This window comes from Bacillus rossius, chromosome 5, assembly GCF_032445375.1.
Source record: "Bacillus rossius redtenbacheri isolate Brsri chromosome 5, Brsri_v3, whole genome shotgun sequence".
Lineage (NCBI taxonomy): Eukaryota > Metazoa > Arthropoda > Insecta > Phasmatodea > Bacillidae > Bacillus > Bacillus rossius.
Window position 1 is genome coordinate 84,389,565 of NC_086333.1, and position 16,198 is coordinate 84,405,762.

General features: G+C 47.1%; 1 protein-coding gene across 1 annotated transcript; it reads right to left on the reverse strand.

Annotated features, from left to right (window-relative positions):
* Positions 1-10,284: 10,284 nt before the first annotated feature.
* LOC134532332 (insulin-like growth factor-binding protein complex acid labile subunit) lies at positions 10,285-15,759 on the reverse strand. Its single transcript, XM_063368753.1, has 2 exons — positions 15,744-15,759; positions 10,285-12,266 (listed from the first exon to the last, which is right to left on the reverse strand). Exons 1-2 carry the CDS (start codon positions 15,757-15,759, stop codon positions 10,285-10,287), a joined length of 1,998 nt encoding a protein of 665 aa, XP_063224823.1.
* Between the last annotated feature and the right edge of the window lie 439 nt (positions 15,760-16,198).

The following is a 16,198-nucleotide window of genomic DNA, read 5'->3' on the forward strand; positions in this document are numbered from 1 at the left end:
CGAGAGCATGGTCTCTTGCCCCATGCAGAGTAACACCGGGTACACGACTTACTGTTAGTTGCGCGGAGTGCCGTTACTCTTATCTTTCTCTCTATCTCTGTCACCCTATATCCATCAGCAATCTCTCTATACATTTCTGTATCTCTATATCTATCTCTTTATCTCCCTCCATGTCTCTAGCTCTCTCTCTCTCGACTCGCGCACCATAGAAGAGAGGAACTGTCATAACATTATTACTGGTAATTATCCAATACTACTAACGCACCATATGTAATTGCCATGTCACCACGCGCCCACGCACGCCAACACTCCCTGGCGGTCAGCGGCGGAACCTGCGTCGACACAAGCACACCAGCAGAAGTCTCTCAAAACACTTAATATATTAATAATAAAATAAAATATAAGGTCATTTTATTTAAAACTGAAAGCAAATTTAAAAATATTAAACACAAAAGCTAAGAATAAAAACTATATTTCAGTTCAAGTTACCAACATAACCATACGTCAAAAACTTAAACATTAAACTGTAAATATTAAAATCAAACAAATCTAACAAAAAAAATTACTCTTATAAAATGTCATAAAACTATTGTCTTCCCAGCCTCCCGGGGCATGCGGCAGCGCGCGCCTCAGTCGCGCCGGCGGAAGAAGAATAACGAACTCTCGGGACCCAGCTGCATTACACTTAACTTCAAAATGAAGGTAACACCTCAAATTACACATAAAAGGAGAAATATGAAAAACACGATCCTTTTTATTAAAAAGCAAAAGATTCACAATGTTGAAGACACTTAGTTAGTTAAGTCAAAAATAACACCAACACAAATCATTAGAGAAACTTTTATAGCTGGGACAAAATCGTGATCTAATATAAAAAAATAATCAAACTAACTTAAACTAGTTACTAAGACTGCGAATCACAAAAAGGCATTAGATGCGATATATGAGCTTTCTTGACCCATCATTTATTTCCAATTTCTTCTAACTGAATTATCACGGGAACCCAACAATGTTTTTATCACATAGTGACCTCCAAGTGCATATTGAAATTCAGCGGATTCATGGCTGGCCTTGACACTTAGTTATGTTCACTGCACAACACATCTTGGTTCATTGCGCAAGGGTTCGGTACACGCCCCTAATTACACTGAGCCCCAATTGTTTCCCTAGCCTTATCCAAGTTCATGGTCACTTCAACACAGATTTTTTCCAATTGTCGCGGACTATGTAGCGACAAATTTTCGGTGAAATCTCCCAAAAATTCAGTAAAGGGAGGCAGAGGTCTCGCCCCAAAAACACAAGCGGGGGTAAAGAAGGTAGCCCGTGTTTTGTCAGATTGAACGCCCTATTTAAAAATTATAATGATTCGTCCCATTTCCGGTGCTCTTTTTCACTGAAGATGGTCACAGCCACTTTTACATTCTTATTAACGCGTTAGACTAAACTGGGATTCGGATAGTAGGGACTTGTTTTTATATGCCTGATGCCCCAGTTAATACACATATATTGAAACAGTTGACTGCTAAAATAGGTTGCATTATCGTTTACTATCGTCTCGGGCCCTCCAAACAAGCTCCATGCTTTCTCAACAAGGGTATTAATCATCTGAATACTTTTCATGCCCCTTGTGGTAAAAATATATACTAAATTTACTGAATCCATCAACCAATATCAATAGACAGTTATTCCCTTTGCGGTACCTAGCCAAAGGACCAAATATATCTAAGAACACTCTCTCCCAAGGCTTCATGAGCCTTTCCACACTATGAAAACCCACTTTACTATTCTTGGGCTGTTTAGACAGCTTACATATTTCGCTGAATCCTCCCTCATGGTAGGCCAATAAAACGTTTTCTGATATTTTATCTTAGGTTTTCTCAGAGCCATTATGTACACATACTAAAGAATCATGGAAGTACCTCATAATAATATTAATTAACACCTGTGGCACATACAGTTGTTTCTTCCCCCTTTTTACGTGTTACAGATGGTCATTATGAATCTCAAAATGTTTAAACTTGGATTGCTACCTTCTCATCTTTAGCTTGCCACGCCTTTAAATCTGTATAACTTTCAGGGATATCACCTAACACATTCCACATTTAAAACCCTTATTCACTACATTCTCCTTCTTCTGTTTCCTCTCTACTTCCCTCCACATCTTCAGGGTTGTACATCTGGGATAGGGCATCGCTATCACTCTCTCCATCCCTTTCACAGGCTTGATTCTGAAATTAAACCTGCCTAACCGCTTCACCCCAATACTTTCGTATCATAGTCATTTACTAACCATAATTTACAATAGTCGTTGTGCTGGGCCAAATAGGAATCACACATGGCGAATGTGTTTGTCCGTTAATAGCAGCATTTTTTTCTGTAATAATTAATTTACATCACTGTTTGTACAACTGAGATGAAACTTAAGAATAAATGATGTTTGTTTCTGAATATTTTTCATTATAATAAATTGGCTATTAAATTCAACATCATAAACATTATTAATTTCTTTTTGTTGTTGAGTTTCATTCGTTAAGACCGGTATTCCGAGACACGACAATAAAGGTTTAGGGGTTAAACATTCCATATTACTAGAGCATGATAGGACACGGCCTGTCACTTGTTTTAAAGGAACGGATTTCGGTGTCCGGTCCGTTACCGATCTGTTGTCCTGTCCGTTACCGATCTGTTGTCCAGTCCGTTACCGATCTGTTGTCCTGTCCGTTACCGATCTGTTGTCCTGTCCGTTACCGATCTGTTGGCCTGTCCGTTACCGATCTGTTGTCCTGTCCGTTACCGATCTGTTGTCCTGTCCGTTACCGATCTGTTGTCCTGTCCGTTACCGATCTGTTGTCCTGTCCGTTACCGATCTGTTGGCCTGTCCGTTACCGATCTGTTGTCCTGTCCGTTACCGATCTGTTGTCCTGTCCGTTACCGATCTGTTGTCCTGTCCGTTACCGATCTGTTGGCCTGTCCGTTACCGATCTGTTGTCCTGTCCGTTACCGATCTGTTGTCCTGTCCGTTACCGATCTGTTGTCCTGTCCGTTACCGATCTGTTGTCCTGTCCGTTACCGATCTGTTGTCCTGTCCGTTACCGATCTGTTGTCCAGTCCGTTACCGATCTGTTGTCCTGTCCGTTACCGATCTGTTGGCCTGTCCGTTACCGATCTGTTGGCCTGTCCGTTACCGATCTGTTGGCCTGTCCGTTACCGATCTGTTGTCCTGTCCGTTACCGATCTGTTGTCCTGTCCGTTACCGATCTGTTGTCCTGTCCGTTACCGATCTGTTGTCCTGTCCGTTACCGATCTGTTGGCCTGTCCGTTACCGATCTGTTGTCCTGTCCGTTACCGATCTGTTGGCCTGTCCGTTACCGATCTGTTGTCCTGTCCGTTACCGATCTGTTGGCCTGTCCGTTACCGATCTGTTGGCCTGTCCGTTACCGATCTGTTGGCCTGTCCGTTACCGATCTGTTGTCCTGTCCGTTACCGATCTGTTGTCCTGTCCGTTACCGATCTGTTGTCCTGTCCGTTACCGATCTGTTGGCCTGTCCGTTACCGATCTGTTGTCCTGTCCGTTACCGATCTGTTGGCCTGTCCGTTACCGATCTGTTGTCCTGTCCGTTACCGATCTGTTGGCCTGTCCGTTACCGATCTGTTGGCCTGTCCGTTACCGATCTGTTGGCCAGATTTCGCGCAAGCGCAGAGCTCACTTGTTCTTTGGTTTGGTCCGTGTGGCGAGCCACAGAAGAGCGAAGGCCAGCAGACACACGGGGGCCCGAGAGGTCCCTGAACTGAGGCCGCACGCGCGACGCCGGCGCTATGCGGGCTGCCTGCCGCGGAGTGAGCAGGGGCGGCCACGATCCTCGCCTGAGCCGATATCGACCCAGGCCAGGCGCCCTGGTAGCCGCCGCCCAGCCCCCCCTCCCCCCGTCGCCGCTGTCTGTGCATGTGGTCTCACGCCATTCGTGGGAGACGAATTACTTGACTTTTGACGTGGTAACATCTTATAAATCGATGAACGCCGGCTGCACGCACGAAAAAGCATGACTCATTGTCACGTTCCGCCTGAGCCAAGCGTGCAAGAACCGGCCAACCACCGTGCGAGAATTTCTTCTATAATATCAAACAGGTTAAGGCGGGCTTTTTTTAAACTAATTGTTCGTGATTATATTCAAACAAATTATTTAAATTTAATTTGCAAAAATTGTAAATAATATTTGAATATTAAAAAGTATGCAATTTGTATTTTATTTAAACGAATTGCTATTACTTTATCCAGGGAGGAGAAAAGAAGAGTGATGCCAGGGTCGTCTGTTAGCGGCCATCTTTCTAACCTGACCAACCATTCATTGTATTTTTAATGTAGATAACCTTACATAAACAACCATTTTAATATCTAATATAGCTAAGTAGAATATACATTCAGACTGTGATAGATAATCCTGTAACAAATAACAAATTATTTTATTAATACACAGTAAACTAGTCTGGTGTATCATGAATCTGCGTCATTTTTCTTAATTAGTTTCCTTTATAAATAAATGTTTGATTCAATATTTCTGCTCCCTTAAAATTATTTCATTGTACAATGAATATGGATAACAAATCATTAAAATTAATGGTAATTAATGATGTTACTCCAACTTATTTTAAATAATATTTTTTAAGACAGTGAAGTGTGTTCCTGTGGTTGCAAAGTTTGTTCGTGAAACATCTATTTCATCTTCAAACTTCCTCAATTTTTGTGGAATAAACCATTTGCTTCGTAGGCGTAATCCAACCTTGGAAACAACATTGTACCATACATAGTGCCTATATTCTTCACAAAACAGTTGACATGCTAATGAGTCTGCTACAAGGCAGGCACGCGCGAGCGAGATCTTCCTTGTGACTGGCGGATGTGGAGCGCGCCTCAGAGCAACTCGGGCGCCGCTGCCGTGTCTAACCTCAACTGCCTGCCGTGTCTAACCTCAACTGCCTGCCGTGTCTAACCTCAACTGCCTGCCGTGTCTAACCTCAACTGCCTGCCGTGTCTAACCTCAACTGCCTGCCGTGTCTAACCTCAACTGCCTGCCGTGTCTAACCTCAACTGCCTGCCGTGTCTAACCTCAACTGCCTGCCGTGTCTAACCTCAACTGCCTGCCGTGTCTAACCTCAACTGCCTGCCGTGTCTAACCTCAACTGCCTGCCGTGTCTAACCTCAACTGCCTGCCGTGTCTAACCTCAACTGCCTGCCGTGTCTAACCTCAACTGCCTGCCGTGTCTAACCTCAACTGCCTGCCGTGTCTAACCTCAACTGCCTGCCGTGTCTAACCTCAACTGCCTGCCGTGTCTAACCTCAACTGCCTGCCGTGTCTAACCTCAACTGCCTGCCGTGTCTAACCTCAACTGCCTGCCGTGTCTAACCTCAACTGCCTGCCGTGTCTAACCTCAACTGCCTGCCGTGTCTAACCTCAACTGCCTGCCGTGTCTAACCTCAACTGCCTGCCGTGTCTAACCTCAACTGCCTGCCGTGTCTAACCTCAACTGCCTGCCGTGTCTAACCTCAACTGCCTGCCGTGTCTAACCTCAACTGCCTGCCGTGTCTAACCTCAACTGCCTGCCGTGTCTAACCTCAACTGCCTGCCGTGTCTAACCTCAACTGCCTGCCGTGTCTAACCTCAACTGCCTGCCGTGTCTAACCTCAACTGCCTGCCGTGTCTAACCTCAACTGCCTGCCGTGTCTAACCTCAACTGCCTGCCGTGAAGCAGTTGCACGGGAGCTGCTGCTCTGGCAGACCTGCGCCGCTGTTGTGTCGCCGGACATCAGGCACATGTGGCCATGGGCGGGGGGAGGGGGACCAAGCGTGCTGATGCTCGCTCCGTGGCGCCTGACCGCCCCTCCTCCCCACAAAGACACTCTGGTGGTGGGGGGAGAACAAAGCGTCCTGATGCTCGCTCCGGGGCGCCCGATCACCCCTCCCCTCGACATGTGCCTGATTGGCAGCGGCAGCGTTTACCTGTCGGCTTCCGGGCGCCAGAGCTGACAAAGGTAACGAACTGGCGAGGGCCCTTTGACCCCTGGAGGCCGTCCCTGAACTCCACTGGACTCATTACCAGCTGCGCCACTCTGCTTCTTGCAGAGCCTGCCACGGGCCAGGGCCGCAGGAGCTGTGGTCGATACTTCTGCTGCTTCCGCACGGAAGACTGCGAGAAGTTCGAGTAGAGTGATGGTAGTACACAGCTTAAACACATACATATTCTTCGTGTACAATTTATATCGATGATAAGACGCCTGGGAAACAAATATGGACTTCAAACAGCATTCCGTTCTAAATCTACTATTAAGAGTATTGTTACCAAGGTGAAACCAGCCACAGAAAAATTACAAACTCACAACTGTGTGTATCAGATCCCCTGTGAATGTGGCCACATGTACATAGATGAAACTGGCAGAGCTCTATCCACCCGAATCAAAGAACACAAAAACAACTGCAAGAAGGGTGAAACCCTAAAATCCAGACTTGCTGAACATACATGGGAAAATAGCCACAAAATTCTCTGGGAAGACTCCACACCACTCATACAGGAATCTGATAAAATAAAAAGGAAAATCAAAGAATCGGCCTTCATTATTAGCAATAAAAATATTTTCAGCCAGCAGAGCATTGAATTAAAAAATATGTGGATCCCTTTGATAAAGAGAGAAACATCCTGCAGCACAAAACAATAGCCAAAACTCAACCTACCATAACCAATCCGCTTTAACTCCATGGTGCACAGCCAATGGGGAGACAGCTCGTCTGCCATTGGCTGAGCAAGATGTAGCCCTTTCTCTGATAAATACCCTCATTTTACAGCCCCTTCCGTACCATGTGCGTCTCTGCCTGAGGACGGGAGCAGATAGCAGTTCCCGAAACGTCGCTTGTTTCTGTTTTGGTAAAACTATTGTGTTCGTTTGTCTTTTCGTTTTGTCGTGTTTTTGTCTCGTTTCAACTGTTGTGCTGAATTATTTTGGGTTCAATATTTTTGTGTTATCATCATCTGTGGGTTTTTTTTCGTTCTCTTAGTACATTTTTCTTTGTTTTTCTTTGTTTGTTGACCATATTCCTGTTACGGAATATTTTGTGGTGTTTTTATCCTTGTTGACAACAGCAATTGTTTGCTTAATTTTGTGTGTTTTTGTCTTTTTTGGGTATTTTTATTTATTTATTTCTTTATTTTATTTATTAATTTTTCTTCAACAGAAAAAGTTCTTAGCAATGGCGTATGTCCAAAAACTTACATCAAGTCGTGAGGATTATCGCTAATAGGTTTGTTATAAGATAGTCTGCGAAACATATAGCCTTTTTCTTTTCACGCTCTTGGCCGGAAGAACAGTACATATATAAAAAAGAGTATGTTTTCTTCAGGCAAATCAGAGACATTAAAGAATTCAACTGCTGCATCCGCATTGGTCCAGGCAAGAACAGGCCAGAAACGAAAAAAAACTGAACGAGATATGAACAAAGCGTATTTAAGTTGAATAAAATAATTATAACGTTTTCATAGGAGCGTGGATTTTTCGTGAAAATATTTCGAGACTCTATGTGTGTTAGGACACTATAGAATAGTTTGTACTGCGTGATTGGTTAGGGTTTCTCTCAGGCACATATCTACTATCAGCGCACCAATCACAGCCAGCCACTGCGGGAGCAAACACGTCCTGAACGGCCCGGCCAATCAGAGCAATGGCTTCTCTTGCAGACATCAGCCAGTTTCAAGGAGAAACCGCCGACGCGACCCTACGTAGTTAAGTCTAAATGAGCTTGCATATTTTCCCCCGAAATATATCTGCAAGGGCTTATTTTTCCAGCTCGCCTATTTATTGTGCTAATTATTATATAAATTTTGGTCCTTGTTGGTCGGTTGGAATTGCAGTGCAGTTATGGCTTGTATGTGTTGGTTTTCAGTTTACTGTTTGGGGATTTCGCAATTGTTCTTGGAGACTAGAACATCTAGGGGGCTTTGGTATTTAAGTAAGTTTTATATATTGTTATAACTTTGTACCTGTACTTTACTTAAATACTCATTTTTATTTAATTATATTTTCATTTATTCATGTAACAATGTTATAATTTATACGTTTTTTGTTTATATATAATATTGAATTTTAATAAATTGCTCTTTTTAACTTTCATATTTATATAAATAATGTAAAGTTTAGCTTAGGTTGTATTTTATATACTTATTTCTCAGTTATTATACATTTACAAATGTTTACAATCGTCAAAATACCGCATGTAATTTGAAGTGACTAGATGCACTCACATACAAGCTTTCTTTCGTGAGTGCTAAATCTCCTGGTTAATTAAGTGAATATTGTTAACAAAGTGTAAGAAATAGTAAATAAAATTATTATTATTATTATAGTTAGTGAGTAGAGGGACTGTGGCACGCCTCACGGCTGCCGCACAGCTGGTGACTCGCCGCTACTTCGCCCTGACTCGCCGCTACTTCGCCCTGACTCGCCGCTACTTCGCCCTGACTCGCCGCTACTTCGCCCTGACTCGCCGCTACTTCGCCCTGACTCGCCGCTACTTCGCCCTGACTCGCCGCTACTTCGCCCTGACTCGCCGCTACTTCGCCCTGACTCGCCGCTACTTCGCCCTGACTCGCCGCTACTTCGCCCTGACTCGCCGCTACTTCGCCCTGACTCGCCGCTACTTCGCCCTGACTCGCCGCTACTTCGCCCTGACTCGCCGCTACTTCGCCCTGACTCGCCGCTACTTCGCCCTGACTCGCCGCTACTTCGCCCTGACTCGCCGCTACTTCGCCCTGACTCGCTGGCAACTAGCCCGGCCCGGGATCCAGGGAGAGGAGTCCCTTGGAAACCAGTTAGTAATACTTACTACAAGACAAATATTACAAATCATGGCTATGGTTAATTTTGCATATAGGAAAAAAAAACCTTTCGAGTTAATATTGAGGTTTTCTTACGGAAATTGTCGCATTAGTAATTATATGTTTTAATTTTGTTTCATTCAAGCATATTTCGTAAAATGTGAAAAATATAATCGAATATTAAATAATATGAATTATTTTTGTTACGTTGTTCTTCTCTAACTTTCCAAGTCCATTTTTCCAAACAAGGAATGTGTCGACATATGCGCATGTCCATACAAAAGTACAAATATTGAAGTAGTGGGTGAATGAGTCATGGTACTGCGCAGCCTCTCTCGCGCATCCTCGCCAGCAACAACCTTGTCTGCCCAAAGAGGCGCCGACAGTCGCTGGTCAATACCAGTCCTTCCCTCGTCCTGGGCGGCAGGACTTCATCTCCCGTAGCACCGCAAACTGCCAAGCTATTTGGCTATTTAGTGATACTAAACGGCCTATACCATATACAGTCGCCAAAAATGTTTGTATGATTAAAATTTAATTTTACTTCTACTTATGGGAAATATTTATCACAGCTGGATATCACTAATACAACACGTGGAGAATATATTTATGAGCAACTATTCTTGTTGGTAAATCCGTTAGAATCATATTGAATCTGCGCCGATATTGAATGTCCGTATTGGCTCAGCACTACTTGAAAAACAAAACATGTTAAAACTCACGAACCTATTTTGCGAAAAGAAATGTCTAGTATTCTGCCCATACAATAGTTCTATAACTGGGTGACAGTTTGCATGACGCGGCTGGGAAGATACTGTATTATTGGCGAGCCTGCAGCTAAATCAAGACGTACCGAATCACGCTGTACTGGTGCTTGAGTACAGAAACACCATTCGGGTTTCAGGATCTTGTAATAGTCTCGAGGATTGCTGATACGAGTGGCCAATTAGCGGATAAGGGGGGTGATACTGAGTGTGCTCGAATATAGAGCGATACTTAAGTTAACTGCCGATACGAGAAATGCGCGTGTTTGTAAATAGTAGCGAAGATTACACTAATATATCCACACTTTGATTTACATTAAAAAGAGTTTCTTTTCGTCACGTTAGAGCCTCACAAAAATAATAATTTTTCAGGTCAATAGAAATTTTGGGAAAGCAATTTCGGTTCGAATGTGAAATTATTTTAACGAAATTTTTACCAGCGAATTAAAGATAAAGTAAAAATTTCAATAATTTGTAAACTATATTAGATGAATTATTTGTATATTTAATGTAAGTTATGTCATATACAAATAAATGGTATAAAAGTGATTTATAAATTATTTTCAGAGTACTAAATTAATAGTATATTATAACATTTTTTCTAAATCTGCGATATGTTTTGGGATGTTTTCCCAACATCGCAAACAGGTAGTGCGAGGTATCAAAGTCTGGTGGTTAGCTGTGTTGTTCTGATGACCTGTAAAGAACCCTGCAAGCCCTGTGGCCCAACTGCAGTAAATGTCACACGATCAGAAACACGATTGGCAGAGTCGCGCCAAGCCAGTTCAAGCCCTGGTCCATCTACATGCAGAGCGTGACTGTTATACTCGGCCATGCTTGTGTGGACCCGCCGCTCCAGGGAGCTCAGACCCGCCGCCTCCAGAGAGCTCAGACCCGCCGCCTCCAGGGAGCTCAGACCTGCCGCCTCCAGGGAGCTCAGACCTGCCGCCTCCAGGTAGCTCAGACCTGCCGCCTGCAGGGAGCTCAGACCCGCCGCCTCCAGGGAGCTCAGACCCGCCGCCTCCAGGGAGCTCATACCTGCCGCCTCCAGGGAGCTCAGACCCGCCACCTTCAGGGAGCACAGTCCCGCCGCCTCCAGGGAGCTCAGACCTGCCGCCTCCAGGGAGCTCAGTCCTGCCGCCTCCAGGGAGCTCAGTCCCGCCGCCTCCAGGGAGCTCCGACCTGCCGCCTCCAGGGAGCTCAGACCCGCCGCCTTCAGGGAGCACAGTCCCGCCGCCTCCAGGGAGCTCAGACCTGCCGCCTCCAGGGAGCTCAGTCCCGCCGCCTCCAGGGAGCTCAGACCTGCCGCCTCCAGGTAGCTCAGACCTGCCGCCTCCAGGTAGCTCAGACCTGCCGCCTCCAGGGAGCTCAGACCTGCCGCCTCCAGGTAGCTCAGACCTGCCGCCTCCAGGGAGCTCAGACCTGCCGCCTCCAGGGAGCACAGTCCCGCCGCCTTCAGGGAGCTCAGACCTGCCGCCTCCAGGGAGCTCAGACCTGCCGCCTCCAGGGAGCTCAGACCTGCCGCCTCCAGGGAGCTCAGACCTGCCGCCTCCAGGGAGCTCATTCCCGCCGCCTCCAGGGAGCTCAGACCTGCCGCCTCCAGGTAGCTCAGACCTGCCGCCTCCAGGGAGCTCAGTCCCACCGCCTCCAGGGAGCTCAGACCTGCCGCCTGCAGGGAGCTCAGACCCGCCGCCTCCAGGGAGCTCAGACCCGCCGCCTCCAGGGAGCTCAGACCTGCCGCCTCCAGGGAGCTCAGACCCGCCGCCTTCAGGGAGCACAGTCCCGCCGCCTTCAGGGAGCTCAGACCTGCCGCCTCCAGGGAGCTCAGACCTGCCGCCTCCAGGTAGCTCAGACCTGCCGCCTCCAGGGAGCTCAGACCTGCCGCCTCCAGGGAGCTCAGACCTGCCGCCTCCAGGTAGCTCAGACCTGCCGCCTCCAGGGAGCACAGTCCCGCCGCCTTCAGGGAGCTCAGACCTGCCGCCTCCAGGTAGCTCAGACCTGCCGCCTCCAGGTAGCTCAGACCTGCCGCCTCCAGGGAGCTCAGACCTGCCGCCTCCAGGTAGCTCAGACCTGCCGCCTCCAGGGAGCTCAGACCTGCCGCCTCCAGGGAGCACAGTCCCGCCGCCTTCAGGGAGCTCAGACCTGCCGCCTCCAGGGAGCTCAGACCTGCCGCCTCCAGGTAGCTCAGACCTGCCGCCTCCAGGTAGCTCAGACCCGCCGCCTCCAGGGAGCTCAGACCCGCCGCCTCCAGGGATCTCAGACCTGCCGCCTCCAGGTAGCTCAGACCTGCCGCCTCCAGGGAGCTCAGTCCCGCCGCCTCCAGGGAGCTCAGACCTGCCGCCTCCAGGGAGCTCAGACCTGCCGCCTCCAGGGAGCTCAGACCCGCCGCCTCCAGGGAGCTCAGACCTGCCGCCTCCAGGGAGCTCAGACCTGCCGCCTCCAGGTAGCTCAGACCTGCCGCCTCCAGGGAGCTCAGACCCGCCGCCTCCAGGGAGCTCAGTCCCGCCGCCTCCAGGGAGCTCAGACCTGCCGCCTCCAGAAGGCTCAGACCCTCCGCCTCCAGGGAGCTCAGACCTGCACAATGCTGGTCTGTCAGGCGCGGGCTGACCCGGTGCACGATGTTCGACACCGGGCGCAAGTGTCCTCAACTCATATTCCCCTTCGTTCAACTCTCTGCATACTCTGTTCAATCTATTGTTTTTATTTTTATTTTAGACTTATTTTTTGCCATGTATTCATTTTACATAATCATTGTGTACTTCCTTAAATTCTCCGCAATTATTTGGAACGTGCATATTTTTGCGAAATATTTTGAGTCTAGCCGTGTGTTGAAATATTATACCATCGTCAGTACCGCAGTCTTCTAAACGCGTCCTGATATCCCAGCCAAATAAGACGAAGACTTATCCGACAGACGATCGCCGATTACAAGAGATAAACTCGGCCACAGGATACATCGATGCGTTGAGTAAGAAGTAGATGTTTCCGGCAGTAAGTTCCCCTTCAAGTCACAGGTCAGACGTCACGAGGAACAGTGACGACTACAAGAAACGAGGCTGTACCAGAGCTTGTCCGCCGACACAAGGTCGTGTCAGGTACAATAACTCGTGTCACCCCCAGAAGCGCAGAGGAATGTTGCCTGTGAGTGGCGAGGGAGAAGACAAAAGGAGGCAATTGTAAGAAAGGAATGTTTCCTGTGAGTGGTAAGAGAGAAGACAGAAGGAGACAGCTGTAAGAAAGGAATGTTGCCTGTGAGTGGCAAGAGAGAAGACAGAAGGAGACAGCTGTAAGAAAGGAAAGGTGCGTGTCAGTGACGAGGGAGAAGACAGAAGGAGACAGCTGTAAGAAAGGAATGTTGCCTGTGAGTGGCAAGAGAGAAGACAGAAGGAGACAGCTGTAAGAAAGGAATGTTGCCTGTGAGTGGCGAGGGAGAAGACAGAAGGAGACAGCTGTAAGAAAGGAATGTTTCCTGTGAGTGGCGAGGGAGACGACAGAAGGAGACAGCTGTAAGAAAGGAATGTTGCCTGTGAGTGGCAAGAGAGAAGACAGAAGGAGACAGCTGTAAGAAAGGAAAGGTGCGTGTCAGTGACGAGGGAGAAGACAGAAGGAGACAGCTGTAAGAAAGGAATGTTTCCTGTGAGTGGCAAGAGAGAAGACAGAAGGAGACAGCTGTAAGAAAGGAATGTTGCCTGTGAGTGGCGAGGGAGAAGACAAAAGGAGGCAGCTGTAAGAAAGGAATGTTTCCTGTGAGTGGTAAGAGAGAAGACAGAAGGAGACAGCTGTAAGAAAGGAATGTTGCCTGTGAGTGGCAAGAGAGAAGACAGAAGGAGACAGCTGTAAGAAAGGAATGTTTCCTGTGAGTGGCGAGGGAGACGACAGAAGGAGACAGCTGTAAGAAAGGAATGTTGCCTGTGAGTGGCAAGAGAGAAGACAGAAGGAGACAGCTGTAAGAAAGGAAAGGTGCGTGTCAGTGACGAGGGAGAAGACAGAAGGAGACAGCTGTAAGAAAGGAATGTTGCCTGTGAGTGGCAAGAGAGAAGACAGAAGGAGACAGCTGTAAGAAAGGAATGTTGCCTGTGAGTGGCGAGGGAGAAGACAAAAGGAGGCAGCTGTAAGAAAGGAATGTTTCCTGTGAGTGGTAAGAGAGAAGACAGAAGGAGACAGCTGTAAGAAAGGAATGTTGCCTGTGAGTGGCAAGAGAGAAGACAGAAGGAGACAGCTGTAAGAAAGGAATGTTTCCTGTGAGTGGCGAGGGAGACGACAGAAGGAGACAGCTGTAAGAAAGGAATGTTGCCTGTGAGTGGCAAGAGAGAAGACAGAAGGAGACAGCTGTAAGAAAGGAAAGGTGCGTGTCAGTGACGAGGGAGAAGACAGAAGGAGACAGCTGTAAGAAAGGAATGTTGCCTGTGAGTGGCAAGAGAGAAGACAGAAGGAGACAGCTGTAAGAAAGGAATGTTGCCTGTGAGTGGCGAGGGAGAAGACAGAAGGAGACAGCTGCAAGAAAGGAATGTTGCCTGTGAGTGGCGAGGGAGAAGACAGAAGGAGACAGCTGTAAGAAAGGAAAGGTGCGTGTCAGTGGCGAGGGAGAAGACAGAATGAGACAGCTGTAAGAATGGAAGGTTGCGTGTGAGTGGCGAGGGAGAAGACAGAAGGAGACAGCTGTAAGAAAGGAAAGGTTGCGTTGAGAGGCGAAGGGGAAGACAGAAGGAGACAGCTGTAAGAATGTAAGATTGTGTGTGAGTGGCGAGGGAGAAGACAGAAGGAGACAGCTGTAAGAAAGGAAAGGTTGCGTGTCAGTGGCGAGGGAGAAGACAGAAGGAGACAGCTGTAAGAAAGGAAAGGTTGCGTGTCAGTGGCGAGGGAGAAGACAGAAGGAGACAGCTGTAAGAAAGGAAAGGTTGCGTTGAGTAATGAGGTAGAAGACAGAAGGAGACAGCTGTAAAAATGTAAGGTTGTGTGTGAGTGGCGAGGGAGAAGACAGAAGGAGACAGCTGTAAGAAATGAAAGGTTGCGTTGAGAGGCGAGGTAGAAGACAGAAGGAGACAGCTGTAAGAATGTAAGATTGTGTGTGAGTGGCGAGGGAGAAGACAGAAGGAGACAGCTGTAAGAAAGGAAAGGTTGCGTGTCAGTGGCGAGGGAGAAGACAGAAGGAGACGGCTGTAATAATGGAAGATTGCGTTGAGTGGCGAGGGAGAAGACAGAAGGAGACAGCTGTAAGAAAGGAATGTTGCCTGTGAGTGGCGAGGGAGAAGACAGAAGGAGACAGCTGTAAGAAAGGAAAGGTTGCGTGTCAGTGGCGAGGGAGAAGACAGAAGGAGTCAGCTGTCGGAAAGGAAAGTGCCGGCTCGGGCAAGCATCAATTATTAGCGCAGTTATAGCTGCCGCCGCCGCACTAGGCCCGCCCCATCAATTATTCGCAGCCTTGACATGGTCTCTGTCTCCCCGGGGGTTGGAGGGGGTACCTGGAGGGCGCCAGGTCTACCAACACACCCACAATACCGCAATACTCGTGCTCACGTCTGCCGGCTCGCCGAGTGGTACTGTGCATCCAGGATCACTTGTTTCAGGTCCCATCTCTTACATTCTGATATACAGCGTTATGTTTTCTCTTATTTCCTGAAATTAATTCTTAGAAAGTGCTGTGTTGCTTTAGTGCTACACACTATGGTGTATTTGTTTCCCAGTTTCTGGGAAATCTTCGCTTCTGCAAAGGAGAGTTAAATTTCAATGTGAGAGTACAAACAAATTTCTTTTCTGTCAGGGAAACTGAAACAGTATTCTGGGTATCCTTTAATTATAAATTAAAAGAAACGTTCAGGTATTTAAGCATGTTTACAATCAAATGACTTTTCATATTTACTACTAGAAGAGACAGCTTCTCAAACCGGAGGTCTTGACAACAATTAATCAAGAGTAAGTGACAATCACAATTTGACAAATGGTTAAGGTAGCGGTACAGAAGCTAACTTTTTAACACGAAATTCAATTGCGTACAAATAACGTTAGTGTCCAAAAATTACACTCAAGTTTACGCGTACCATTAAGGCCTGAGCTATAGAGGGATTTTAAAGCACTAAAATTAGCTACATAAAAAATAATTTCTATACAGGTGGCACTCACTGGCGGACACGATCATGCCTAATTTCCCTGAGTATTGCCGGCTATAATTCAGTGCAAACAAATGCGCGATGTGACGATAAGGACACAGAACTGTGAGGCGGTAAGATATGTCATCCCTGTCCCAAACTAAAGAATGAATAAAGTGTAATGAAGCGAACAAGCGGGTGTTCACATGGGCGTCGGGACTCGTGGTAGACCGCGGGTATCACGCAAAATAGTGACGCATAGTTACAACAAATTAACTAGCCATAAGAGGACATCAGTGCAAGGCAAAATGTCATAGTTTATGGCCGAATTGAAGTGTACCAAATAAGTAGTATAGGAATGGTCTCCTGTACCTGGAGTCAGTGTGAGGTGCTGGTACCGATGTCCTCATCATTGGATTGTGACGTCACGGTGGCCTCCTTTGTTGACCTTTACCTTGACATCGGTGGCCATTTTGGATTCGCAATTTT